The sequence below is a fragment of the Falco biarmicus genome, chromosome 9 (assembly GCF_023638135.1).
Source record: "Falco biarmicus isolate bFalBia1 chromosome 9, bFalBia1.pri, whole genome shotgun sequence".
NCBI classification, from domain to species: Eukaryota; Metazoa; Chordata; class Aves; order Falconiformes; family Falconidae; genus Falco; species Falco biarmicus.
In genome coordinates, this window is record NC_079296.1 from 29,294,317 (window position 1) to 29,320,586 (window position 26,270).

Here is a 26,270-nt window from a genome sequence, read left to right on the forward strand (position 1 = left end):
CAGTTAATTCAAGTGTGTTGAAAGGAGGAAGTAAAAGAGATAGCATACATAGATATGAACCAAAGTTGATACTCAACTAATTTCTTTGCTATATAAACACATAAAGGAACAAGAAAGCTGGATTGAGAAAATACTTAAAAGTCAGAGAGTAAAGTTAATACAATTTGTCACATATTAGTTAAAACAAAGACTGTATCTGAAACACTAAATTCCTGAAATATTTTATGTCGTATTTCCCTCTAAAGAGGGGTGCTTGAAAATAGCAGGAGTTTAACTACCTGAAGCTGTAATTTGCAATAGCTGGAAGCACTTAAGACTTATGTTTCATATCTTCTTCAGTAAGAAAGTTAAATCTTTCTTGCAGGCGTTCAAGACAAAAGTATTTTGGAATGTATCCTGCATACTATGAGAATGCAAGAGCAAGGCTGGAGGATTTTACAAATTGTCTCTATTTCTAAATAACTTTTTTTTTTTTTTTTAAATGAACCTTTAACGGCCTTTGCACAAATTTCCTCAGGACTTCTGATAATATATCTTTCTGACTGGCACCAATAGCATAAACATATGCTAGTTTGTTTATCTGAGCAGAAATTATTCATCAGGCCAGTGTTTTCTTGTAAAAAGATCCATACTTTTTTTACTGGAGTGAATTTTTAAAAGAATACATTAATGCTTGTTCTACTTCCTTTGTTGTATGTTTACTTGAAAATATACGTATTTTTTCTGCATCACAAAAATCAGCCAAGAAATGACCAACTGCCCTTTTCTAATAAGTAGTACTGTAAATTAAAGATGTTTCTGGCAAAATAATTTCACTTAATTTTTCTCTTTTCACTGGATTATCAGATATCTACCATCCCCATTACAGTTACTAGATGCACCAGATGTACAGAGCACAAGCAGATGAACCATACAGGCTATGCAGCGTAAATCCAACATCCCACCCGCACATCAGAATTACAGCCTGTATTCTCTAGGGCTCATCTGAGTACATGCAATAAACTTAATGCATCCAGAACATCCCAGAGTTACTGAGCACGCACAAGACACCTGTGCATCCTGGAAAGGACAGGACCTTTATCCATCATGGAACTGACCTTTATGTAGCTGCAGCAAAAGATACAGCTTTCTCAATTTGGTTTTATTATTCTGGTACAGAACCTAATCTCAGGCAACAGTTCTGCACTGGGGTTTTAAATAACTATGATAACAACTTAAGTTTGTTCCCATGCTTTGCTTTTATCTATTAAACATTTTAAAAACACAGTTAGCCTTAACTCCCTGTTATTTGGAATCTTGAAGCCAAAGAACTTGCATGAAAAATATTAATAGTATCTAAAAGTACCCCATCTCCTAACACAGTACAATGTCTTTTCTCCTAGAAAACATGTAAAAATGTGTTATCAAAATCTGCTAACCATTACCATAATCTATTTCAACATACATGAATACCGAGGATATTTGGGATCAAGCTCAACTGCTTTGGCCCATTCAGTAAGTTTGTGTGTTACTGAGCCATCAAATTCCAGCAGTTGTTTCTTCATTTATGTTTCCTGGCACATTAAAATAAAACCATCTAGCATTAATTGCTGAATATTTAAAGGAAGAAATGTTTATTGAATCAGAGCATTCTTATAGTGGACACAATTTTTAGAACACATTTCCAATTCTGACAGATTCATCAGGTTATCTGATTCAGTGTTATAGCTGTTTTTAAAAAATCAACTAGGAAGCACTAAGAAAACCTAAACATACAAACATTTCCCACAGTTCTTAACATGAAACCCTAACAGACGAGAATCCTGATAAACCTTAAAAATACACAATCCATTACCACCTGCGTGAAGCAGAATTTATCAGCTGAGAAACAGGCGCTGCAGAAAAGTACTTCCTTCACCAGCTGCCCAAGATAAAGCTTGCATGAATTTGCCTGATATCAAAGGATGTAGTTTCTCTTTTTCATCTAGATGCAAAGGTACATCCAAGTCAAATGTGTTGACAGAATAGAAAAAGCCATTCAATAAAATTGCGCATGTATATATATATTTTTAAATACATTTGAAAGGTCACCCTCTCCCCCCTCCAAACGAAGTGAAACTTCCACTTAATTTTAATTGGCCATAGCAACTACATGGCTCTCAAACAAAATCGACCCTTTGCTAATCACACAGGCATAGCACCTCACCTGCATTTTAACATCTGAATGACTGATAAGCACGTGCTTAAATATTTTCCTGAAGGAGAATGCTGTCTTGAATACAGAGATAATGGAGGGGGAAAACTGGATTCTGTAAAACCTCCAGAAAACATATAATTCACAAACAAATATTTAACAGGAAGGAACAGGTAGAGGTCAGTTATTGGCAGCCTGTCAGATCAGAGTTCAGAGAGGGATTTTTTGAGGGGAAACAGACATACCCCTTGGTGCCTCCTTTCAGGATAAAGACAGTGGCATTCAGAACCCAACCCAGAATTCATCAGCTTCTTTTAAGCTCTCACCTACTATAGCTGTAACAAAACTTACTACAGAAATGGTACAGTCATGGACTTGGGCACTTCTACTACAAAGCATGTTACTTTCACTTCAAATTATTTTCTTAAGAACCTTAAGAAAAAAAGCTGAGAATTTCTACAAACTGTACAGCTCTCCATACGAATCCCTAGGGAAAAAGGCAGAGCCTTAACAACCATGGACTGCTACAGAACTCTGTAAGGCAAGGGAAATTTAGACTGAAATCTGTTACAAAAATCTTAAGACAACTTATTGTAGATGGAAGCTTTCGTAAAAGCATGGTGCTGCACGAGATCCTCAGGTCATTATGTTAATACATGATTATCATAAGCAAGTATGCCATATAACCCCTTTCAACAAATCACTCTGAAACGCTGGCCTGACAGGGTTTAAAGCTCACGTGTCTGAACTTAAACACATCCATGGACATCTGTTCTTACACCAGTGCTGTCTTAATTTAAACCAGTCTTTCCTTTTCTAGGTTTCTCTTCCTGCTCCACATAAACAAAGCCAGGATGGAAGAGCTGCATAGCTGGTTCCCCCATCACATGCCTTGGAGCATGTGCTTCAGTAAGCAATGCTAAAGATGGGAAGGGGAAGTTGCAGCCACCTCAGCCTCCTCAGTAAATCCTTTTCTGGCCACAACTGCTCCCAGATCTGAAGTTTCTGCTCATGAGAGTTGCGTGTTCTCACCACCAGCAATTCCCAGTATTCTGGTACACCAGTTCTGTCCCATGCTCATCTTTCTTGAACACAGGCAACTGGAATTATACACACTATCCCAAGGAGGGTTGTCAGATGGTGTCTCTCTTTTATAGTGTAGAGAAAAGGGGAAACGGGGGCAGCGGGGCGTGGGGGAAGCCTTATCTACCCCTGTTACAATTTAAGGAACTTGGAGGAGAAAAATCTTCTATGGCCTGAAAAAGCACAAGAAACCACAAAGTGTCCCTGATTCTGACAGACGAAGCTAAAGAAAAGGAATTTCCAAGCAAAATCTTCATGCTAATACAGATCAGTAGTCTAACAATCCAACTGTTCCAAACACAGGGCTGGATAACATTTATTATTCCTTTGTGTTTCATTCAGAAGTTTGTAAGAAGTTGATCAGATACATCTTACAAATTAATCCACCAAGTTATCCCAGGCTACAAAGCAAGCCAAACTTAAGTGATTTGTGAGAATACAGGCACGCAAACAACAATCCCACTGGATACTTAAAGAAGCATAGCCCTGCAACCTGGGCTTCAGCATCATCTCTGAAACGATGAAGTCACCTAGTACATACTAAGGCACGTAACATTCACGGAATTCTATACTGCAAAGGATATTGCTTTCAATACCAGGGCTATGAAATTCAAAATTAGTTTAATAGTCCTATCTAAGCTCCAGATTGTATCTTTAAATTACGACATAAGCAAGCACAATGCATTTGCACAACGTATCTATTAGTAACTGAAACCTACAAATTGGCACGTAGGAAGAATTAACTTGCAGACCACAGCTAAACTCTCAATACACCTTGGCTTTTAACACCATTTATTGGTAAGGGCTAAGAATTTTGGCCCGTCCTGTCTGGTGACAATTTTCATAGCATCTGGGCACTTCCCAGCCCTGCATGTGGTTATTCCAGTAATACCTCATAAGTTAATGAAGTACCACTAAGCCATTCAGTATAGAAGAGCAGAAAGACATACCCATAACAGCATTAGCCACTTTGGCATTACATTTATTTGACCTCTAAATTATTTCCAAAATCACTGTCTAGAACAGTTATATTTTGTAGATACAACCCTCTTTAAGCTTTAATGACTTTTAGATAGCTGCAAATGCACATTTTCATAACTGAGTCATGAAAAGATCTGCACCATTACGTACAAGTGCCATTATCTAGCAGTAAATTTTTCTCAGCAAAGATTTTAAATCACTTTCAGATGACTGAGGAAAAAAAGTACAGGAATCTCAGGTTACTGAAAAATATTCAGGCTTATTATAGATTTCAGTTAAGAGTGTTTCTGTGTGTAACTGTAACAATTTACCCACTTAGTGACAGTTATTTTAAGGTCTAATTTTTATCCAGATCTTAATACATTTAATGTATGATCACTGATACTGTACCTGATAACCTTTATTGAACTATTATCTGGTACTAACACATTAGTATTCTTAAAATACATTTAATTAGATTTATCAAGCAGGTGTGTAATTTAAGTGATTTTTTTAAAGATTTATATCAGTGGAACTAATCATATTCCTGTCATTCAGTTATTGACAGAATCTTTTGTTTTCAATGCTTGAGGATTGATGCCAGCCTCCCAACAAGCAATAGGATTTCTCTGAACCTTGAAGAGAGTTATATGGGGACCATGCATGGCAGAGATATTCAGTCAAAGTAAATTAGATAACTGTATCTTAAGATTCAGATCAATTTGGTACCCAAATGTCAAATATCTGATGAATACCAGATATCACTAAAAAACACACTGATGTGCTGGCAACTTCCTCTCCATTTAAAAATATTTTTATAAAATACTTGTAGCTTCTGAACTTTGTTTTTCTCCTCTGTTCACATCTTTTGTTGTAGATGGCAAAGGGTGGAACAAACTAATAAGTACAACAAGGTATATGCTTCGCCATGTTATTTCTTTTTGCCCACAAATCTCTGTATAATCACAGAATCACATAAGCCACACACTTTAGGACAGTTCTGGAATGGATCCAAACATTCCTTTTGCATTCATTCAGAATTTAATGGACAGATTAACTCCTCCTATAACACAAGTTATAGCTGAAACTAACTTACACAAGGAATTATTTCCATTTCCTTTTACCATACACTGACTGCAAAGAGTACCTAAAATGGCATTTTTTGTTAATCTCTATGAGTTATAAAAATTCTCTGGTCTGTAACATGTGATAACAATAAAGTACATATTAACTCAAGAATAATTTCTGCTGTGAAAGATCTTGGGACTACCCAAGAACCCTTATATTAGCCGATTTCTTTGTATACTACCACAACTTAATTCCAGAGGAAGCAAAGATGCAGAAAAATGGACAAGACTGTAAATTGCAATAGTCCTCTTTACAGAAAGAACAAGGCATAAATCCTAAACTGTGGAGTTCATTTCCAGTTATTCTGTGCTCAGACATGTGGTTTATAATTCACAGGAGCTGGAGAGAAAGTAAGATGAAGAGATTTAGTCAGGAAACAGAAACGAATAGCTGCAGGCTAGAAGAGTGAGCAGTGGGGAAGAAAGTCAGCTAGAAATTGCTGAAGACTGAATTTATAAGTAGGGTGGCCTAGAAGCCCAGAAGTAAAAAGCCAGAGAAGTTTTTAAAAGCTTTTCCGAACCACTGTTTATTACCGGTCCTAGCTTACAGGTAGGATACGTGGCAAGTACCTAGCTTGACTTGGTTTAAAAAAGCACAATTGCTGTAATCGCCCACTTGCTCTAAGAACAGAGGAATTGTAAAGACAGAGATTGTGTGTGAACACACACTTACAGAATCTAAAACGCAGGCACTGCGGCTACAGCAGGACCAGGACATCTGCTTGTACCATTAAACAATGATAATGTATACTAAATCAATGCACTCTTAAAACAGTACTTGATTTTATATTCCCCCCAAGCAAGTGCTGCTGGCGTTTCTACACAGGTACTCAGGACTGCTAGAAAGAAGGTAAGAATCAATTTTTAGTCTGTCTGTAACAGTTGCATGTGTGACATACAAACAAAGTGCCATGCCCCTGCAGCTCATAATCCTGCTTGTATGAAGATACAAACAACCCAAAAAGTATCTCCACATGGGCCACTTCTGTTCGTGGAATTTCCCAAGTTGGAAGGAACTCATCACCATCACAGAGTCCAACTCCCTGCTCCTCCCAGGACTACCTAACACTAAAGGGCATGAGTAAGAACAGCATGTCGTCACACTTCAGGGCAGCTTCCTTCAGTACATGGTAATAGACCTTGTTTGTGCCCACCCTCTATTTTCCAGCCACTGTACTAACACTGTTCAGGCAGGTGCAGAGCTGAGGCAATGGGGATGGCAAAGACAGCAGCATGGGTTTCTCATTTAACGGAGTGCAAGTATTTACCGAGGTTTGGGGGATCTCTCCTCAGTAACAAGGCCTGATACACCACCTGGAGCTACTGTTACTGCTGATGAGTGAATATGAGGAAATTAAATTCAGAAACCTCCACCTTAAACCATGGGAATTGCCACCAAGTTCAATGGGACTATTCAATGTACTCATATAAGAATAAAAATTAACAGACTTCTAGCTGACTGGGTAAGTTTTGCTGCACAATAGCAGGAAATATGTAAATTAGTATCTTTATTGTACTACCTTCCTGTAGGTTCTGATTTACAGGTTTTTATTTGTCATCTACCAACATACTCAATGTCTTCAGTAAACTATAAAAAAAAATATCAAGAAAAGCTTTCAATTTTAACAATTCAATTTAAACAAAACTCTACATTTTTTTCCTACATGTTAACTGTTTGACCAATTGCTGTCACATTTTTATTAGCAAATACAAATTTAATAATTAAAATATTTAATAATTGAACAGTATTTATAAATATTAATGCATTTAAATGCCCAGTTTCTGATATTTGAGATTTAACAATTATTGTTAATTTCCAAATGGATTATTTTCTGATGCAAAAATTAGAAGTGTGAATTAGTCATAGGCTAGTTCCTAGCCAACAATTCTTGATAACTAAAGACATTTTTAGTGAAGAGCCCTGACCATGCTGTTTGCTCCCTCTGATGGTTACAGCTCAAATTTCTGTTTCAGAGCAGATTGCAAAGGGGGAGGGTGGAGCAGGGCGTTTCCAAATTGAGACTAGCACTTTACACAAAATAAAAATCATGACTTTTTTGGATCTACATTGTTTCTGATTTATTATAGTCATAAAAAAAAATCAGACTGAAGTGAAGGCTTCTTGGTTTACACAGTACAAGAAGAGATTAATAACCAGTACAATGCTGTAAAGGACCTATCACATTCAAACCAGTATTTAATATTAATCAGGAGTATTGGGTAGTACCATACCATTAAAAAGAGAACACAGGTATTGTTCAGAGGGCTGTTTTAAGTTTTTTCTGAAATCACCTTTTCAAGATATTTGTTTTACAGCACAGCTCAGCTGAGAGTACTTGATCCTCCTTTGATCTAATATAATCAAACTGCAAACATCCCTCAAAAATGCACAAATATTTCTTTGAAAAAATTCAAGCCTAATCACTAGATGCACATTCTCCCTTTTCAAAATGGACTCCGCTCTCGTCAGCTACACTGATGCAAATCCACACTTATATTCAAAACCAAAATCTATTACAGATGTATACCAGGTTTGCTATTAACTGAATTATCTATTTTGTACTTTTCCATTTTCATTTATATCTCAAAGACTCTTCTTTGATTAAAAAGAATAAAGACTCCACAACTTCAAAGAATTACTCAATTAAAAATATAAGTGTCCATCTGGTGTTTAGTAACTACACAGGAGATCAAAACAGTTAAGTTATATTGAAAGAAATATGCAAAAATGAACAGGTATGAATTATCAGTTTGTATTGAAAGCCCAGAGGAATAATCCAACATGAAAAGTATCATAAACAGTATATGGAAAGCATATTTGTAACTTTCATAAACGAGGCATCTCAAAACTGCTGTACAAAAGCACTTACTCTAGGACAAGAATGAAGACAGTCTTTGAGGATACAATACAACAGAGCAAATAATAACAAACTCAAAATGTTTGCTGAAAGTATTTAATGTACTTGCTCCATGATTCATGTTAAATGATACAGTATCAGGTAATGTCAAAACATATTAATAAACAAATTACGAGGACAAGCATTACACAGCTGTTTCACTGTAAATCATGTTTTAAATTTTCAGAACATGCTTCTAGTACTGACAATTGTTCTGGCTTATCAGCTATCCACTGATGACAACTCAGAGTACTGTATGGGAGAGTACATGGGAATAATTAAGGAAATCAAACAGCACCATCCAATGAAACTTCAAGGACGCTGAAAACAAAAATAAATTGGCTTAAGCAAGGAAGATGATTAGCTGTTTTTTAAATCTGCATTACTTGCACATCCTTGACTAAAGAGACAGTCTATTTTGAAACATCTGGTTAGAAAAGAATTTGGCATTAGCTCTAGCTGTGAAGGAGATACTCCATTTAATCCATGCTGCTATCATATCTGACATTACACTCAAGTGTCAGCGAAGAAAAGCACAAGCTTTGGGAACACAATCATAATTTCAAAGTACATTTAGTGCTACTACCAGAAAACTGCGTCTAAATAGGGTTGAGTGATAATGAGAACTTGACTTGAACCAGGAGAGTCCCTCATGACCTACAGATGAAAAGGCTTACTGCACAGACCAGCACCTTTTTCTCAACCAAATAAAGTATGAAAACTTTAAAAAAAAAAACTTCTACAGGTGACAGACCAGAACTGTAAAGAACGGTAAATACTGACAGAACAAAAGCAATGCATACTCTTCAAGACATGTACACTCATAAAAGATATTTTAATAAAAAAGCTGCACTACACGAGGAAAGTACATCACAACTACAAAAGGTATCCTGAAAAAGCAGTCACTGTAAAAAATGAGCTAGAAGTTAGGAAAAAAAAAATCAAACTGCATATAAAATTCCATATAAATGTAAATCAAAAAAAGCAGATATAATCTTTGGCTGCAGAAACAGTAACAATGTAAGAGTACAGAGGAATTGCACATCTATATAGCACTGACCTAACCAACACTAACACAACTTAGGGTTCTGTATTTTAGAACACAACAGAGGAAAACAAGAAACAATACAGTAAAAAGCTGCAAAAAAAAATATTAGAAGGCTGGAAAAGTTTTTGATAGAGGGATCTGAGAACTGTAATAAATTATGTAGTATTCAAATCGTATTTCATCTTTTTAAGCAAAGAACTTAACCATGTCCACAATGACTACTCTTGTAAAGGAAGAGAAATAAGAGCCAAAAAATAGAATACAAACTATAAGTAAAATACGTTGGTGATTATGCATGGGTATAAATTAAGAGGAAGTAGCAGATTCTCCATCTCCAGAGAGAAAGAAATAGAGCAGGACTCTTGCTTGTAAATGACTTTTAATATAGATGCAAATCAATCCAATTGAGCAACCTGAGATAGAAAGGGACCCATGCTGAAAAACAACATGCTCCACCCCCACCCCCCACCCCTTGCAGGAATCTATGAAACAAACCTAAAAAAATTCAAACACAACAGAATTTAGCAACTATTTCTCCAGTTTCAGAAAGTAATTAAAGTTGTTCAAAGTTTAGACTAAAATTATTATTATATTGTTCAAAATTATGCCATATTACAAGTTTTCAAAGAAAAAAATATATACTACTACAGTCCAAGTATGACCGAAAGTCAAAAGAAACAGAAAATTTAGCAATGACCATTAAACAAAGCTTGTTCAAAACCAGAATCCAATGACATTCACTTTGAAGTAAAAGTTGTTTTAAAAGGATCCAAAAGTACTGTCTTACAAAATATCATTTTTAAAACTTCAGTTCCTTAGAGGATAGTTCCGCTAACAGTAACAAATACAATCTGTTGGGAAAATAGCAATATTACTATTTGTTTTAGTAAATTATATTTAAAGCCAATTTTAAATTATAAGACCACTAATAGATCAGTTGGATCTTTTTCCTCTAGATGTGTTAAAACTGCGTAACTACTAGAAAAGAGCATCACTGGTTCTTTGTATTGTGTATGTAACTGTAGTCATTCATACTGACATGTAATAAGGCATTCCAAAACTACATACAGGAATCACAGTATCTTAATTATCTGAGAAACAACAAAGAAGTAGTAATTTTACCTTCCAATACAGTGATATTTGGTTAAACTATAGGAAAAGGTAATATCAACAAAGCACTCATCTTTTAAATGATCCTAAATTTCCCCCACCCCCCCAGGATACTTTATTCTTTCTGGCTAATAAAAAGTAGTGTTGTAGAGATGGCCTATAAGCTTACTGTTTATAGAATACACGTGACTAGTAGAAGACTACAATGGTTGATAAGAAATTGCTATAATGCACAAGGTAACAGTTCAGAGGTCCCTGAAATCAATCAGTGCCTTGCCATCCTACTTAAAAACTGGGGAGCTGAGGCATTCTGATTACGGTCTTGATTTTACTGGTTTGCACTAGCTGGCCTAATGACTGCTAATTAGCTGTTTGCCTGCTGTACTGTGGTGTTTGGCTTTTTCTCAGATTAAAATATTTTAGGACTATAGATTTTGGGGTTTTTTTCTTGACACACAATTATTTAATTTTTTGTCTAACTTCTGGAAGTGAAAAAGACAGCATATAACAATCCTTGCATAAACTCTTGACAATACTGCTATGAGACATTGATGGCTGTTACACTTGGTGGCTAAAATATGAGCAGCTTTCACAACACTCACAAACCTGAGGAAAACCCAAGATATAATCTGCATTTTACTATTCTGTCTGTAAACAATTTTATACTAAAAAACAGGAAAAAACCAAACCCTCTTGCACACCTATTGATTAGGTTTCACAACAATAAACTTTTCCACAATTGTGGTAAGCATGGAGATCATCAGTTACCTTTAAGAAACAAATGTTTTACAGAATCCAACAACTATCCAAATAATTAAGATACAATGCCAATGTAATTTTCTAAACCCCACTATTTTACTCTCATCAGATACAAATTTAATAACATCTTCAGCACACTTTTTTTTTCCCCAGTACAGTTAAAACACAAATGTCTTCATAGAAGCAGTTCAATCCACTTTCCTACATCACATTTTTCTCTAAAAGCAGGAGGCACCCTGTGGCCCACTCCACTCTATACTGAATGCTTCAGGGTGCTTATGAGCCAACTGCTGCAATATCACAAAACAGTAGTGCAGAAAGGCAAGTGATAAAAACCCACAGAATAGCTGTGTCCCCGTTCTCTCAAAATAAACTGCACAGGCATGTTCAGACATCACTTCAACAAAGAGAATGAACACAACTGCTCTCACAGAAAACCTACTGTATGCATAGTTGCTTGGTTAAGCTAACAATGCCTCATGGAAGGCATGAGCAGCTACCGAAGAACTGTTTTCCTGCACACATCAAATGCATTTAGTTAAGACTAGAAATTGCACATGGAACTAAGTCACAATCTTTCAGCTTCAATGCGAGTTTTGGGGGAGGCCAGGGGTGTTGCTTTTTGTTTCAAAGAATATCAAGCTATTTCTATTTTTACGTGTATCAGAGACTACTAGCCTTTCTAACCTGAACTCCCAGCTCTGAAGCATTAACTACAGACCTTCTCCCCTCATTTAATGAAATCTGTTATGAAACATTTCCTACACGGATGTGGAAAAAGGCAGAAGATGAAGAATTTCTGGCAAAAAAGAACACTTACAGAACTTACATATTTGCTATGTATTTTTCTAGTTCTCACTTTACACCAGTGTGAACAAAAATATGAAACCTGGCACATTCAAAATTATTTCCCTTATTTCATTTGATGACTTTTCATTTTGTTTCTGATCAGGATCCATTTATTTGAAGTGTCTGCATTAAAAAACAAGTACGCTGTAACATGTACACCAGAAAAAGGAGTACTGCTTCAGAGTACATTCAATTCAGCAGAGTAAACAAGAAGTTATATAAATAGTGCTTTAAAGAGTGCAATAAAGGAGTGAAAGAAGCAGTAAAACACTGATGTTTATTCAGGAGTTAATAGTCAGGTTTTTTCTCCAGTACGAAATCTGTAATACTCCAGTCTTAGAAATGTTTAATGTTTACTGTCTTGGCAAACAGTAATAAAGTTGCTGTTTCCCAAATGCCAGCACAATAATTTCAGACTGTACTACAGCCCTGTAATTAACAAGCAGCCTTATCAACCATGTGGTCAAGAACTTCTACTCTGAAATTTAACACTGGCAACTTCCATCTCATATAAGCGAGTGAATGGGAAGTGCAGAAAAGCCGGTACTACTTCACAGCATTTGTACATTGGTACACTGTAAGTTATCAACTTGAGTGTTTTTAAATGGCACACACATGGGAGCAACCTAAAAATTAAAAAGTTAAAGCTAATACCACAGACTGCACATTGAAATAAGTGATCCAGCACTGGCTCACCGATTACCTCTCCACTTCCCACATGCCTTCGGTTTTTTAAAACAGAGGGCATGCCCTCTCCTCCACCCGCCTCCTGAGCAGCGAACCGGGCGCCGTCGCAGGCCAGAGGCAGCGGGCCCGGCGCAGCGCAGCGATCGGCAGTCAACACCACCGAAGAAAACACAGCAAGAAAGAGCCGAGAGCGTCCCCAAGCGCAAGAGCTGGCAGCTCTCCCGAGGCCAAAGGTGCGGGCGGGGACGGAGCGCCGCTGCCGACGTTAAGACGAGGCCGAACGCACCCTCCCGCGCGCGCCCCCCTCACAGGCCCCCTCAGCCCCACCGAGCGCCCGGCACGGGCCCGCCAAGCCCAACGCCCGGGGCTGCACCTGACACAAAACCTCCCGCAGAAACAAAACACACCCGTCTCTCTTCACCCGCCCAGCGCGGAGCCCAGGCAGAGCCGGAGGAGCCCTCACCACCCGCCGCCACAGGCACCCCCCACACCCCCTCACACCGACCACGCGCCCGCCGCGGCACTCGCGGGCTGCCCCGCGCGGCCGGCACGCATGCGGCCCACGCGCTGCCCCTTCACCCGCGGGCCGGCCGCGCACGCGCAGAGGCGCCCCCGTCCCATTGGCCGGCCGCTCACCGCAGGGTTGGTGCGGCGCCGCCCGCCGCCGCGCATGCGCTCTCGGTGCCCCCGGCGCGGCGCCAGAGGAGCAGGCGCAGTCCCGGTACCGGCAAGGTGGCCGGTGCTGCGCAGGCGTATTTGAGATCATTTCGGGAACGTTCTGTCTCGCAACAACCTTCCTCTGCAAGGGAAATCCTGTCAGGGTACGGGCCGCCCGCAGCCCCGGTCCTCCCCGCCCCGCCTCGCTGGCGCCCGGGCCTTTCCCCGTTACCGCCTCCTGCTGCAGCCCTCGTCCTTCTCCGCACAGCCCACCCCCTCTTCACAGCCGACCGCCCGGCCCCCCGCCGTCGGGCCGCGACCTCCCCCCCCTCCCTGCCCCGGTCTCTTTTCCTAACCCCGAGCTCAGCCGCTTCCCGCTCGGAGAGCGCTGGGAGCCGGTCCTGCCCTGGGCTGCCCGCCTTCGCGGGGACATGCGGCCCTGAGGGGGGAGCCCGGCGCCAGCCTCAAGCGTCTTCTCCGGAGCGGCGGATATGGGCCCCCCGCGGCGGGGGAGCGTCCCCCTCGCCTCTCTCCTCCCTGCCCTGGGCCCGCTGGGGTCGGCGGGCGCTGGCGGTGCCCGGGATCGAGCGGGAGCGGGCCCGTCTAGGTTAGAGTGGGGCAGGTGATGGTCCTTCCTTGCTGAGGTGCCGGCCTCGCCTCTTGCAGCTGCCCGGAGTTTCTGCCCGTTGAGACAAGAGTTCTAGCTGTGGGAGCGCGAGGGCAGAACAGGCTGCTCCGAGCCACAGGAGAGGGCAGAAGGGACTGCCAGCAAGATCTTCATCCCCGCAGTGCTGCTGCTAGAGTTAGAGAGAAACCTGCTGCCTCTCCTCTCTGTTTCTTTTGATCTCCTGGAGAGGAGAGGTGAGTTGTTGTCTTTCCGTCTTGTCATGCTGTAGCAGCAGAGAAAATAGGCTATGGCTTGCAAGCTGCAGAACTCGTTCCGGATGGCTTCAAGCCCCAGCTGACCGCTTGGTTTGTTTTACTTGAGAGTCAGCCCTGTGAAAAGGCCCGCTGATGGAGAGGAGAAAGAGATTAGCACCGTGTTAACTGCGCGGTTCTCTCTCCTTTGCTGCAGTGCCCACTTTCACCGCTGTCTCCTGCTCTGCCTGCTCCTGTTTTCAGCATGGTAAAGAAGAATACTATCCCTGATGGGTAAGTATCTCTCAGATTAAGCAAGAGGCAGGAGCGGGCACAGTCCTGCACAGAGAAGGGGCTCTGACTGCCCTAGGTGCTTTCTTGCCACATGTATCTTCGCCACCTACAGCAAGGTAAGGTAGGTATCTTCTCCAAGACAGGAACAACTCAGCCCTTCATCCCCCAGGTGAGTATGATGCTCCAGCCTGTCTGTGAACACCTCTCCTTCAGCAGCCAAACACACTCCCTTCTTCCTAACCTTCTTACCCCCAGGTGTATGCTTACTGGGGAATTGGGACAGTAGTCCATTCTTCTGACTACTCAGATGTTTGCTACCAGGAGTGGAGGAAGAGCTGATAAGATGGGAGCAGGTGGTTGCATGCATGTGGTCAAGGAATATTTTCATGGAGTCAAGTCGAGAAACATCCTGCATTTTTGTTTTTAACCAGAGGAAAACAAAAAATTTTTATAGGCAAAAATAATTTTAAAACCCAAATGCACTATACATGCTTTCCGATGATTTGATTGGGAGTGCATATGGGGACTACAGAATGGTATCACTTAAAACAGATACAGATCTATTCTTCAGCTCTACTGGGGGCAAAAAAAAAAAAGAGGAAATCCCAAGTTTAGAAGCTTAACCTATGTGTTACTGCTGACATCAGTACAAACTTCTTAGATAGGAGGGTGTGCTGAGATACAAAGGCACTCTACTGGGACAGTAACTTGCAGTTTGTACGTTATCCTTGTTTTACAGGAAGTGTTAAATAAGTTTATTAGGAACATTCTTAGGAGGAGCAATAGAATACAAAAAGCATGTTTTCCTGCAAAATACATTGGCCTAAAAGCTATAAACAAGATGAAAATATTTTAAAAATAACTTAAACTGAACTTTTTTTCCATAGTTGACAAATTCAGGGATTGAAATTGGAGTACAATTCAAGAAAAGCTATTTAAGCATTTCTTTCTCTGAAAGTTTCTGTGAAATTTCAGTTTTCAATTGGACAAAATAGAACCAAAGTGGGCTAGGTTTGCAAGCAGTAATGCAGAAAGCCTGTAAGAATAACTGTCTTCCTTGTTTTCTTCATACTTGGAAGTTATTACTAAAACATTGAAAGTCAGGTGCTTATTTTTCCCTTCTTTTTCCCTCTTGCATTTGAACTGGAGCAGCTTTCAGGCTACATGCATTCCTTTAAATAAGGAAGACACAGTGGACTGTACTTTTGGTTTCTATGATTGGAAACTCATACCTGTGTATCTTTCAAGGAGAGAAACATCTACTGTGAACTAACTAGTTACAAAGCTAGTATTATGATCTGACAAAGCTTATGATAACTGAAGTGCTTTCAGCTTCTCCAGATATTTAACTTTTTGATACTATTAACAAATCAGGCTAGACATCTGCAGTATTGGGTTTTTGGAAGTAAGGAGTTTAAGGAATTGTCAGTCTCCCAATCTCATGCAGCAGTATATTGATGTCATCCTTGTGCTAGCACAGCATGTTGTAGTTCTTTTAGTACACCAGAAAAAACCAGCAGCGAACCCTGGAAGAGGACTTAAGAAAAACTAATTTTAACTTAGGTGAACCTGCATATGCAATTTACTGGCCCTGGAAATAGTTGTTGGCAGAAGTGAGATTGTGGTGCACTGTAGCATAAGGACCAGTCTCCATGTGGTAGCATGCTAGGGAAGTACAACCTTAATCATATCACGGTGTTGCAATAGCAATAAATCTAACAGTGACTGTTCTGGTTTTTGCAACACTGCAAGAGAAACACTGTAGTAGATAAAGACATGGTACATATAGATGTTTTTTAAGATTGTCTTTCTATTACTGCTTCAATTCTTTATACTGTTCTTAACAGTTTTAGTTCAAATTCCATTATGCTAATGAAAGCTATATAATAAATTTGAGGTTTCAGTTAGGCTAGAAGTACCTAGCAATAGTGCAACTAAAGAAGAAACGGTTCTTTTTTTTACTGATCAGCTAATTAGTATCATCTTTCACAGTACCATGTCTGCAGCATAATTAAAGTTGCCATTACGTAAGGGTTGTGCTATAGCACTGCGCAACCTTGCTAGGTATCAGCACTCTGAGTGTATTCAGCACCTAAAGTAATATTGAAGTGGTATTAATTGCCAATGTTGCCACTGGATCTGCACTGCCAGTTTTGTACCTTGTTCTTCTTGGCCCGTTCTTGTTCTTATGTCCCTGTCACTCAGCCCTAGCCCAGAATATTTGATCTGATGCTATTTACACAGTCTTTGCTCCATCAGTAAAAGGAGGAGGTGGACTGGTAGTAAAGACTTCCTGTATTCCTTCACAGCAAAAAGCATTTCTCCGTTTTCCCGGTAATGTCCATTGCAGTCTCAGTTCTAGGAAGTAGTGCCGGAGAAGTAACTCCGTAACAAAGTGAGACATCAGTATAAGAGAGGGACTGAAGTAATGCCTTGCACTGCCATTCCCACTATGGAGTCAAGTTCTGGTTCTTCATGGTGTCTGAAATGGTATACTCCTTCCGTAGCTGTATACTATGAAGTCTTAGTGGAGAACCAGGAAGTAAAAAGAATTCAAGTTACATAACAAAGTCATAGAATACTATGATGTTTTTACAGTTTTATACATGTTTGTGTTTCGGTATCCAAAATCCTGCTGTGGATGTAATTTCATAAACTCAGATTGTGTTCTGAAAAGCATCTGCAGAAATGTCACTTTCTTGTATGTGTCCCTTAAGATGTACTGAAAAATACCAGGACTGGGGTCTTTTTATTATAGGGACAAAGCTGAATTATTTCTGCCTATGCACCATAAACATAGTTGTTTAACTGAATTGTTCCTGTGCAGATGTAAAAGCATCAGCTTTTTCATTTAGACAGGAATGTTAAAGACCATGGCATAACTGATTGTGCATGTTCAAGGGTGGATGGAAGAGAAGGGTTACTGTAAGGTGAGAGTTTATTTGTAAAGTAAAAGTCTTTCATACCATCACGCATAGAGCATTTTCATTGAAAAATTTGGGATGGAGAGAAATTACTTCTTATATCTGAGTAATGATAACATTGCTATAAGAGTTGAAGTTACAATATACCACAACAAGTACAAAGCTATGCAGTTATTTATTGACATGGTAAGGAAACTTTTCTCCCATGCTTTACATCCGCACTACTTTTTTACAAGTTGTGACTTACTTGTATCCCACTTACAGGGGTTGAAGAAAAGCAAAGTTAGAAATCTGTGTAGTAACAGATGATTAAGAGCTATATTCCGTCCCTTCCACTTTTGACCTGTTCAGTGTGTGTTCTGTCTTGACAGCGTGTCATTGTCTTTGTACAGCTATCTTTTCTTCAACAGAATAGTTGTATGTCTGTAGAGGTATGGAAACCACTTGGAAAATAAAGCTGTGTGTGTATCATGAAGTATCAGTAGCCAAAAAAAGGAGAAGAGGTTCCAAGTAGTGTTTTCTAAATGATCTTGCTACAGCTGACAGTATTTCAAACTTGAGTTTCTCTACAGTTACAATAATTATCTTTTTTGAGTGTTTTGGAACTCACTTTCCCAGGTAAGTTCTAAACTTACAACTGCTTCATAATCATAGGTGCTCATGAGGGGCTCCAGAATTGTAGAAACCCTTGATTTGTTAAGCATAGCTTCAGATATTGCTCTCTGAACTTGCTTCTCCACCCAGTGTAGCTTTTGAGTAATGTATACCTATTTACACAGTTTTACTAACATGGATTTTTAACTATTGGATGAAAAATGTTCTCCATGAATATCTGAAGTTCAGTACTAGTTTCTTTTACTCAGGAATACTGGATCGCATTATTGCTGAACTGAATGTTACATACTTGGAAATGTAAGATAAGAGAGCTTACTTGCTTTTATACTTCAGATTTTTTTCCTGTCAAAAATACCATAATTACTCTGTAAAGGTATTACCATATAGACATTTTAGTAATTTTTTTAGCATATATTAATGTAAACATCAGTTTCATCTGTGTTCTAAGGTGGGTTTAGGCTTCAGAAAGACCAATGAGTTCTAACTGTTTGCCATAAAGAACTTGTAGGTTATCTGTTGACAGTTTGCTGTGCTCTATATATGTATAGAACTTTATCACTGAGATCTGACAAACTAAAGACATGAAACTTCCAAATTATTTCCAATTTGGTGGCTCCATCACATTGTACCTATCAATTATTTAGTAGCTTCCTTGTCGAGCTTGCCATTAAAAATGTATGTAATGTCTTTATTGAAGCATACTGATTTTTCTCTTAAAAAAATCACAGAAGAAAATAAATACTAAGATATCCATTTGTTTAAATGGTTGAGTATGAATTACATACAGCTGCATGTTTCATCTGCTTCAGTTAAAAATTTTAGTACCACTAGCTGTGGTACACACAGTTTTGTCATGCTTTAGTTTAACATTTCTGTTAAGGGGATATAGTAGCTATAATTTCCAATATATTTTTCTAAGTTTTAGAACTGATTCATAGCAAGATACTTTGACAACTACAAATTATGTTCATGTCAAATGAATGAAGTTTTCTTAACTATATTTCAAAGTTGTGTTGAATAATTACAGATAGAACTGGTATGTACAATCTGTGCTGTGTTTTGCAGTTCATTGATGTGTAGTTTTGTATGTTTAAAAACTTACATAAACATCTTTGCTGTCATTTATTTTTGGGGGGTTTTCAATAGCAAGATTTATGCAAAATATAGCTATTTTAATGTTCTTTGCTTGGATTATTACCTTGTTGTTCAACATGCTTTTGAGCTTAACTAAAGAGGCTTCATCATGAATAGTAGATTTTGCCTTACTCAAATTTACTGTAAGCTTGTCTTTATCGTAGGCATTTCTATACTGTCTTCTGTTATCCCACTTGAAGCTGGAGGCTGCTATGCATGCCCTGTTGATGATATTCAGTTGATTGGTCTTGAAGCTGATCGTTATTTTAAAGTATTTTTCTAACTTTTTTTTTCTGTTTGGTTTTGAACAGAGGCCATTTCATTGGTTGCTGCTGTTACTAAGCATATTGCTGCTAAATTCTTGTGTTAATCTAGATCACATATCTTGTATACTCTTATGAGAATGCATGAAGCTAGTTTCTTTTCTGTTGTTCCACTGAATATAACTGAAATTTTTAGATTAATGAAAAAGACAATTAAGCATGCTTGCTTTTCATTTAAATAAAATGTATAAGCAGAGATATATATTTCCGTGTAAACTAGACTTAAAAACCTCTAACAGATCAGGTAACTAGAGTCTGTTGTATCAGTAATAGTTGTATTTATTTAACTGGAAACCATTCAAGATCAGAGAAATTTCAGAGGGAAAGGAGAATGATATTTTTAGTTTGCTTTTAATACTTTTTCTCAACCAAGAGGTGATTCTTGTTTAGAATAGCAGGCAAAATTCTGCCTGTGTGTTAAAATTGATGGTAGTTGGGAAGTGGTGAGGACAAAACATGATAGCGAAGTGGGAACTGCAGTAGCTAAATAGTTAAATAATTGTTGTATAACTAAATAGTTAGTTTTCTTGACTTTCAGGCCTTGATCTGCATGTAGTCCATGGATTGTTTACCTGTTCGAAAACTTAGAAAAATAAAGCTTTAATTGAAAATTTATCATATGTGCACAATATGTCACTTTTTTTTAAAGTGCTCTTTTCTCTGTTACTTTTCTATTTGAATATGCAAATTCTGGGGGGTTTGTGGCTTTGGATAGTTTACAGTTCAGACAAATTTTAGTTAACATTTGGCCATAAAAGCCTATCATAGCTATTTTGATGCAAACTTAAGGGTTTGATTTTTGCAGTTCTTTTTACACACTTGAGATTCTGAAGGAGGCTTGTTTTGTGAAAGGACCAGAAATACCACAGATTTAAAGGTGATAGTTTGCTTTAATGTATGCTGACCTGGATTGTCTGCAGTTTGACAACCCTTGTGTTTTGTACAGAAGTTCTCAGGCTTCAATTTCTTCCTGCGTATGTCATCTTCTGACTATTAATTGTGTTGGGAAGCTGCAGCGTTTCTCTGAATTTACATGATTGCATTTTAGATTCTTATCACAACATCTTTCTAATGTGAATGCCATTGGTTCTATGGCCAGAGCTATTACCTCTGTGCTGCAAATGCCTAGATTTATTTCTAGGCATAGAAATCAATGTCGTGTCTGTGTCTCAGTAAGATATCCTTGTCTCTTTCAGGAAACTTCTGCCATCTTTTCAGCTACTTCTTGTCCAGCTTGTTTGTCACCCAAGCCTCTGTTACCTTTTAGTCATTGGTACAGGAAAGATGATGGTGCTGTCTTGTGAGAACACCTTTGACTCCTGGCTTTCTTCCTTCCATTTATGTTCAAGCAGGACACAAATCAAGTGTCACAGTTTTCATTCATACTTGTTAAAATGTTTGTTTATGTCTTTGCTCCTGTGACACCTGTTTATGTGACCAGCTGCAGCTCACTTGTCTTTGGTCATTTCTGCCTTTATCTAGATGACTTCTGAAGAGTTTTACTTTCTTTAGTCCCCATCACCTATAAATTCCCAGCCATATTCCGTTGTTGATAACAGAACAAATTTGAGTTAATTTCTTTAGCCAATCTTTGCTTAATTTCAGTCTGCTGGTTTTGAGATAATTTTTAGTTGTGCAGAAGGATGCTGCAATTTCTTTGCTTAAATACCATTTTAAAGATAACATTGAACATAAACCCTTTATATTTTTTGATGAAGAGTGCCTTCTGCTCATTTTCTGCCATAGAACTCTCAGCAGCTTTTGTTTCTTGCTGATTTTGCAGGTAGTTTTTTTTCTAGGAGGATTTAAACAGAGTTAAATACAGGAGAATAAAAACACAAGTTTATTAAGGTCTGATAACAAACTGTGTAATCCTGGTGCATTGCTCTGTCAATCCCAAGTTCAGAATTTTTACAAAGCCTTTTTTACATTGCTAATGAAAAGATAAGATTTTTAAGCCTTTTTTGATCATTTCTTATTGGCTTTTAATTGCTCACATTTATGATAATCATGGTGGATTTCCACTCATAGTTTTCCAAGAGGAAACAGGTTAAAAAAGATCTGAATTTCTAATATGACATCTTTTAAAATTGTCTTACTACATAAGGTAGTTGGTCTTTTGCAGTTGGGATTTTTTACTCCTGCCTTCCTTCAAAATGTTTCTAAACATGTATATGTGAGTATGGCTGGCTGTCAGATTAAATCCTACTTTTGTAAAGCATTGTGTAGATTTTATTGATAGAAGTAATACCAAAGAGTAATTGAACTAGGTTGAACAACAAATACTGTATCCTTGTTTGCTTTATCTCTATGACAGCATCTCAGCATCTGCTGCACTAGTTTCTGTATCTATAAGTACAGCTGATTTTCTAATCCTGTTTGGAAGTTTCAGAGCAAAAGCAGGAAGAGTATCTCCTTGTTTTAAATAGACACATAATTTCCAGGTTTATTAAAATTAGCAAGAGGCAGGAGCTGATGTTAAACCTGACTGTCATTAATTTTAACAATAGTTCAGATTAAATATATGTCTAAATAAGGTTCACCACATTTAGTGCCATTCTCAGACGAAGTGAATGAGATAAAATGAAATCATGCACAGGACATATTTCACAGTTTTTCTGTAGACTTCGTTTAATTTTATTTTATTTTGACTGAACACTGCTGGTAACTAAGATGTTTCATTATGTGTGGTTTTTGTTAGCTTTGGTAATATTCTCAGTCCATTTACACCATGATCTTAGTTGATTAATATACAACTTCTCTATCTAAACCAGAATAAATGGAACATAGTCTCAGATTTTTGTTTTCATGTTTTACAACTGACATACAATTAGCAGAGTCCAAAGTTCACAAACTTGAAAATTCTCTTAGCAAAACTTACCAAGTTAGAACACTTTTATTCTATGATACACAATATGTAATTTCTTGATCAATGTTTTTCAAACTACGGTGACTCAGAAGGTGCTTTATTTTTTCCCTTGGGTGCAACTATGCTAAGCTAAGGGAATATATGAAGTAGGAGACTGGTTTTGTTCGCTCTTTACAATTATGAGGTACAAAGTTCCTGCAATCATTTGGAATTTAATAAAAGATTTTACTGCAACCATCTCTCAGTAATCTAGTCTCTAGCTTGCCCTTATACTTTCTCACCTCCTACTGGCTTCTACGTGATAGCTGTTTGCAGCAGCCTTCCTAATGATGAGTTATTATTACTCCTTGGCTATTTCATTTGTTATTGATTAAACTAAGCATCTGTATGTCTATATTGTGAGCCTCAATCTTTTCTTTAAGTCATGACAAAGACAAAAAGGGCAAGTTAGTGGTAAAGACATTGATGTAGTAGATTGTTACATAATTTGTTAGTATCAATTATGCTTCAGGTCACCATGCTGAAAATGTTTCCTTTGTTACTTCCAAGCATCTGTGAATGGTAATATTTATATACTATGATAAGTATCATTATGGATATTTAATTGAGAGTTTTGCCAGCCAACATCTAGTTTTTGTTATGGTCCCATATGGGAATTGTTATCAAAGCAAAATACTGAGTGGTTAGAATTATTTTAAAATAGGGTATTCCATTAATTTCATAAATAATGTGGTTTTATAAAAATCAGAAGGGAATCTAGAAGCTGTTGGAAGCTCCCTTTAAAGGGAGAGATTAATTTAAACATTAATTCCAAAAATTTAAATGAATTTACACCATTGTTAAAGAATCTTATTAAAATCTTTTGTATTTTAATAGTTGAGGTACTAGCTGAAAATGCAAAAAGACTATGGAGATTTTAAGTCATCTAGCTGCCTCTTCTGAGGTCATAGAGATAATTTGTCCTCACAGGAGGAGAAGAAATAAAAGTGCTAAATTTAGTAAGTTAACTCTTTGAAGATAAAATTGATCTGCCAATTAACTTGTTTTCAGATAAAGCTTTTCATAATTTTTAAAAAACCTGAAATCTCTGAGGTGTGATGCATCAAGATTTTTTTCAGTACAGTGTAGAATTTGTGAATTCTTTGTGGTTTTGGAGTTACTAGTGTTTTTGAGTGTTGTAACAAATCTTCATTCATATCAGCAGATGATTTTTGCCAAGTTTTAGTGTGATGGAATATTCTCTGTATTTTTCAAAGTACCAACAGATAGTACAGTCAAGAGTGTTTCTTTGAAAAAGCAGCATATTACGAAGTAAACACATTCCTAAAATCTAGAAACTGTATTTTTAATGAAAGTAAACTTCGCATTACATTGTCGATTAAATGATTGATGCGAGCATATGATTTTTAATGGTGTTTGTTTCAGCTAAGTCGAAAAATTTTACCAACTAGGAAAGTACTTTTCTACCTGTTGAACCTTACCCATCTGCTTTGATTTATATTGGTGCGACTTGTTTGTAAGTGCTGTCCTACCATTTTGAGGGGAGGAATTTTTTGGAAGTTGGAAGAAGGAAGGAAGGAAAAAGACTGTTTCCAAATGTCCTGATGATACCTTGAAACCACTTCATAGAATAATTGTAGGGTTGGGGATAAATTTTACTCTAGAATAACAGTGATGGTGCGGTGCACATTATCTCTAAGAAGTATTTTCTTTGTGGTGATCCTCTATAAAGAAGAAAGATTAATTTTATTATGGCTCCTGACTTTAGACTTGAAAACAAAAATGTCTTTATGTAAGCTGTGTAGTGTGCTAAACAAGCTTCTGCACTGATCAGTGCTGTAGTGATATTCTGCTGGTATTCTTCCAGCATCTTAGGCAACTCCCTGTTTCTTTTATCCCAAAATAATGCTGACATATTAATTTTATTCAAATATATAATAACAAAATTTTATAGTTAGCCTAAAAATATCTTAGTTTCTTGGTGAAACAGGCAAATTACTAATGGAAGATGGATTTTAAAAAAGATTTTACTTACGTATCAGGATTTAATTGGTCATTTTTTCAAACTGGTGCACATCACTTGCGATTGCTTCTGTCGTCAAGGAATTTTAGGAACTATTGGATCCTGCTGTTTGGAAATCTAACTCTTAATATAATATGCTAGTAGCTGTATGGCTCATCGTAGGAAAAAAGATAACTGTAAACCTTTCTGCTTGGAGAAGTTTGATATAATTATATTTAAACTATGTGATATGGCACTAGATTTGCCTGATATTTGTAAGATACTTCACATAGTTCAAAATAACTGTTAGTATAATTTTAAAGGAGCATAATTTTATGTGCTTTGTTTCACCAAAGTTTTAATACGAAGAGGAAATTATTATTTTTTTGTTAAAGTTTTACATGATGCTGCAGATGTCTTCTGTTGAATTATGTAATTTGAAAATATTTTAAATAAATATTTGTTTCATTACAGATGGCGGAGTTTGACACCAGTTGGGCAGCCTATACCAGGAACCAGATTTATTGCATTCAAAGTACCTTTAAAAGGGGTATGTATAAAAAGTAACTACAGATTGGCTCTATAAGATACAGTGCAAAAAATAATGAAGAATAGCATGAATATTCATACAAACTTCAGAAAAGTTTTATGAAAAAATAATTTATTCAGATTTTGCCTTTCCAGTAATCTACTAGTAGCTTTTTTACATAATATTCTATATCTCTTCTCTTTCTTTTAAAACTTGTATTTGGTGTTACTCTTTTTATTTATGTTTTAAAAATCATAACATCTCTAACGTGATCACTATTAAGTGGCCTAAATTCATTATATAATATAACATCTTTTCATGACTATTGTCAGAAAATCATATGGAAGGGGTTATGGTATGAGTAACATCTAGGCAATTTAAGTCAAAATGTAATTTTATGGAAATCAATCACTCATTAAAGGATACCAGCCACTGCAGTACTTCTAAAATTATAGATTCAGATTACTAATTTCATAAGCAAAAAGCTTCAGTGATCTGGAGGCATTCAATATATTTATAAAAGAAGTCTTCATATATTTCTTTTATTAATGTGTTAGTTCTTCCTTTAGGTCCTTACTAACATGGACTGCCATCTTAATCTATTCTACTGAGTCAGATCTTTTAGTTCTTTGTGACAATACAAAATGTGGAGGCTATCTTCTTTAGGCTCTTCTGTTCTTTCGTAGATTGATGCATAGGGAAATTTTGGGCAAATAGGGCCAAGCAGGGCAAATTTGCCCTTCTGTATAACACAAACGTTGTATAAATTAACTCTTACAAGTCCTTGCTTCAGATACACAGGAAGTAAAAGTTTCTGAGCTCATCTAAAGTTCAGTGACTAGACATAACCTTGGCAATTCTGTCTAAGCAGTTGTCTACAGATTGTGCTATAGTATTCATATACAAAAGATTTGCTTCTTCAGGTATAGTAGTGGCCATTGTGTTTTCAGTCACCATCCGGTTTGCTTTTGTCAGCAATGACTGAAGTGGAATGCTTGTAGAGTTTGCTTCCTGCAGCTGCTTTTGCAGCTTTAGTATGATGGTTTGGTTCCTTTGACACCAAGGTTCTGGGGTGTGACATTGGTCATGCTCTCCGTGGTACTGACTGATTCCACAATAGTCATGTCTCGTTCTACCAAGACTGCCAGTGAACAGAATTAGCAGTGAATACAAAATTCAGTAGATTTATAATTATCTTCCTTGCTATTGGGATATTTGAGAGAGGATTTTTTGTATCATCAGCTCCCATAATTCCACTTGAGTTAGCAACAATTTTTTGCATAGATGCACTATTCTGTGCTGGTTTTGTTTGTTTAGCGTGTCATTTTCTAGTTCCCTGTCACTCCATTGTTGAGGAAGATACTTTGTTGCT

The 26,270-nt window shown here is 37.5% G+C and overlaps 1 protein-coding gene across 3 annotated transcripts in view; it reads left to right on the forward strand.

Annotated features, from left to right (window-relative positions):
* The first annotated feature begins 7,580 nt into the window (after positions 1-7,580).
* Positions 7,581-26,270, forward strand: part of LOC130155025 (uncharacterized) — a 30,526-nt gene continuing 11,836 nt past the window's right edge. Inside the window, exons 1-4 of one of the 3 annotated variants that reach the window (XM_056351902.1) lie at positions 7,581-13,514; positions 14,017-14,211; positions 14,426-14,502; positions 24,844-24,919. In XM_056351902.1, the coding sequence (XP_056207877.1) occupies positions 14,474-14,502; positions 24,844-24,919 (105 nt within the window). In that variant the 5' untranslated portion in view covers positions 7,581-13,514; positions 14,017-14,211; positions 14,426-14,473. The other 2 variants (XM_056351901.1, XM_056351903.1) reach the window with 2 other exon arrangements.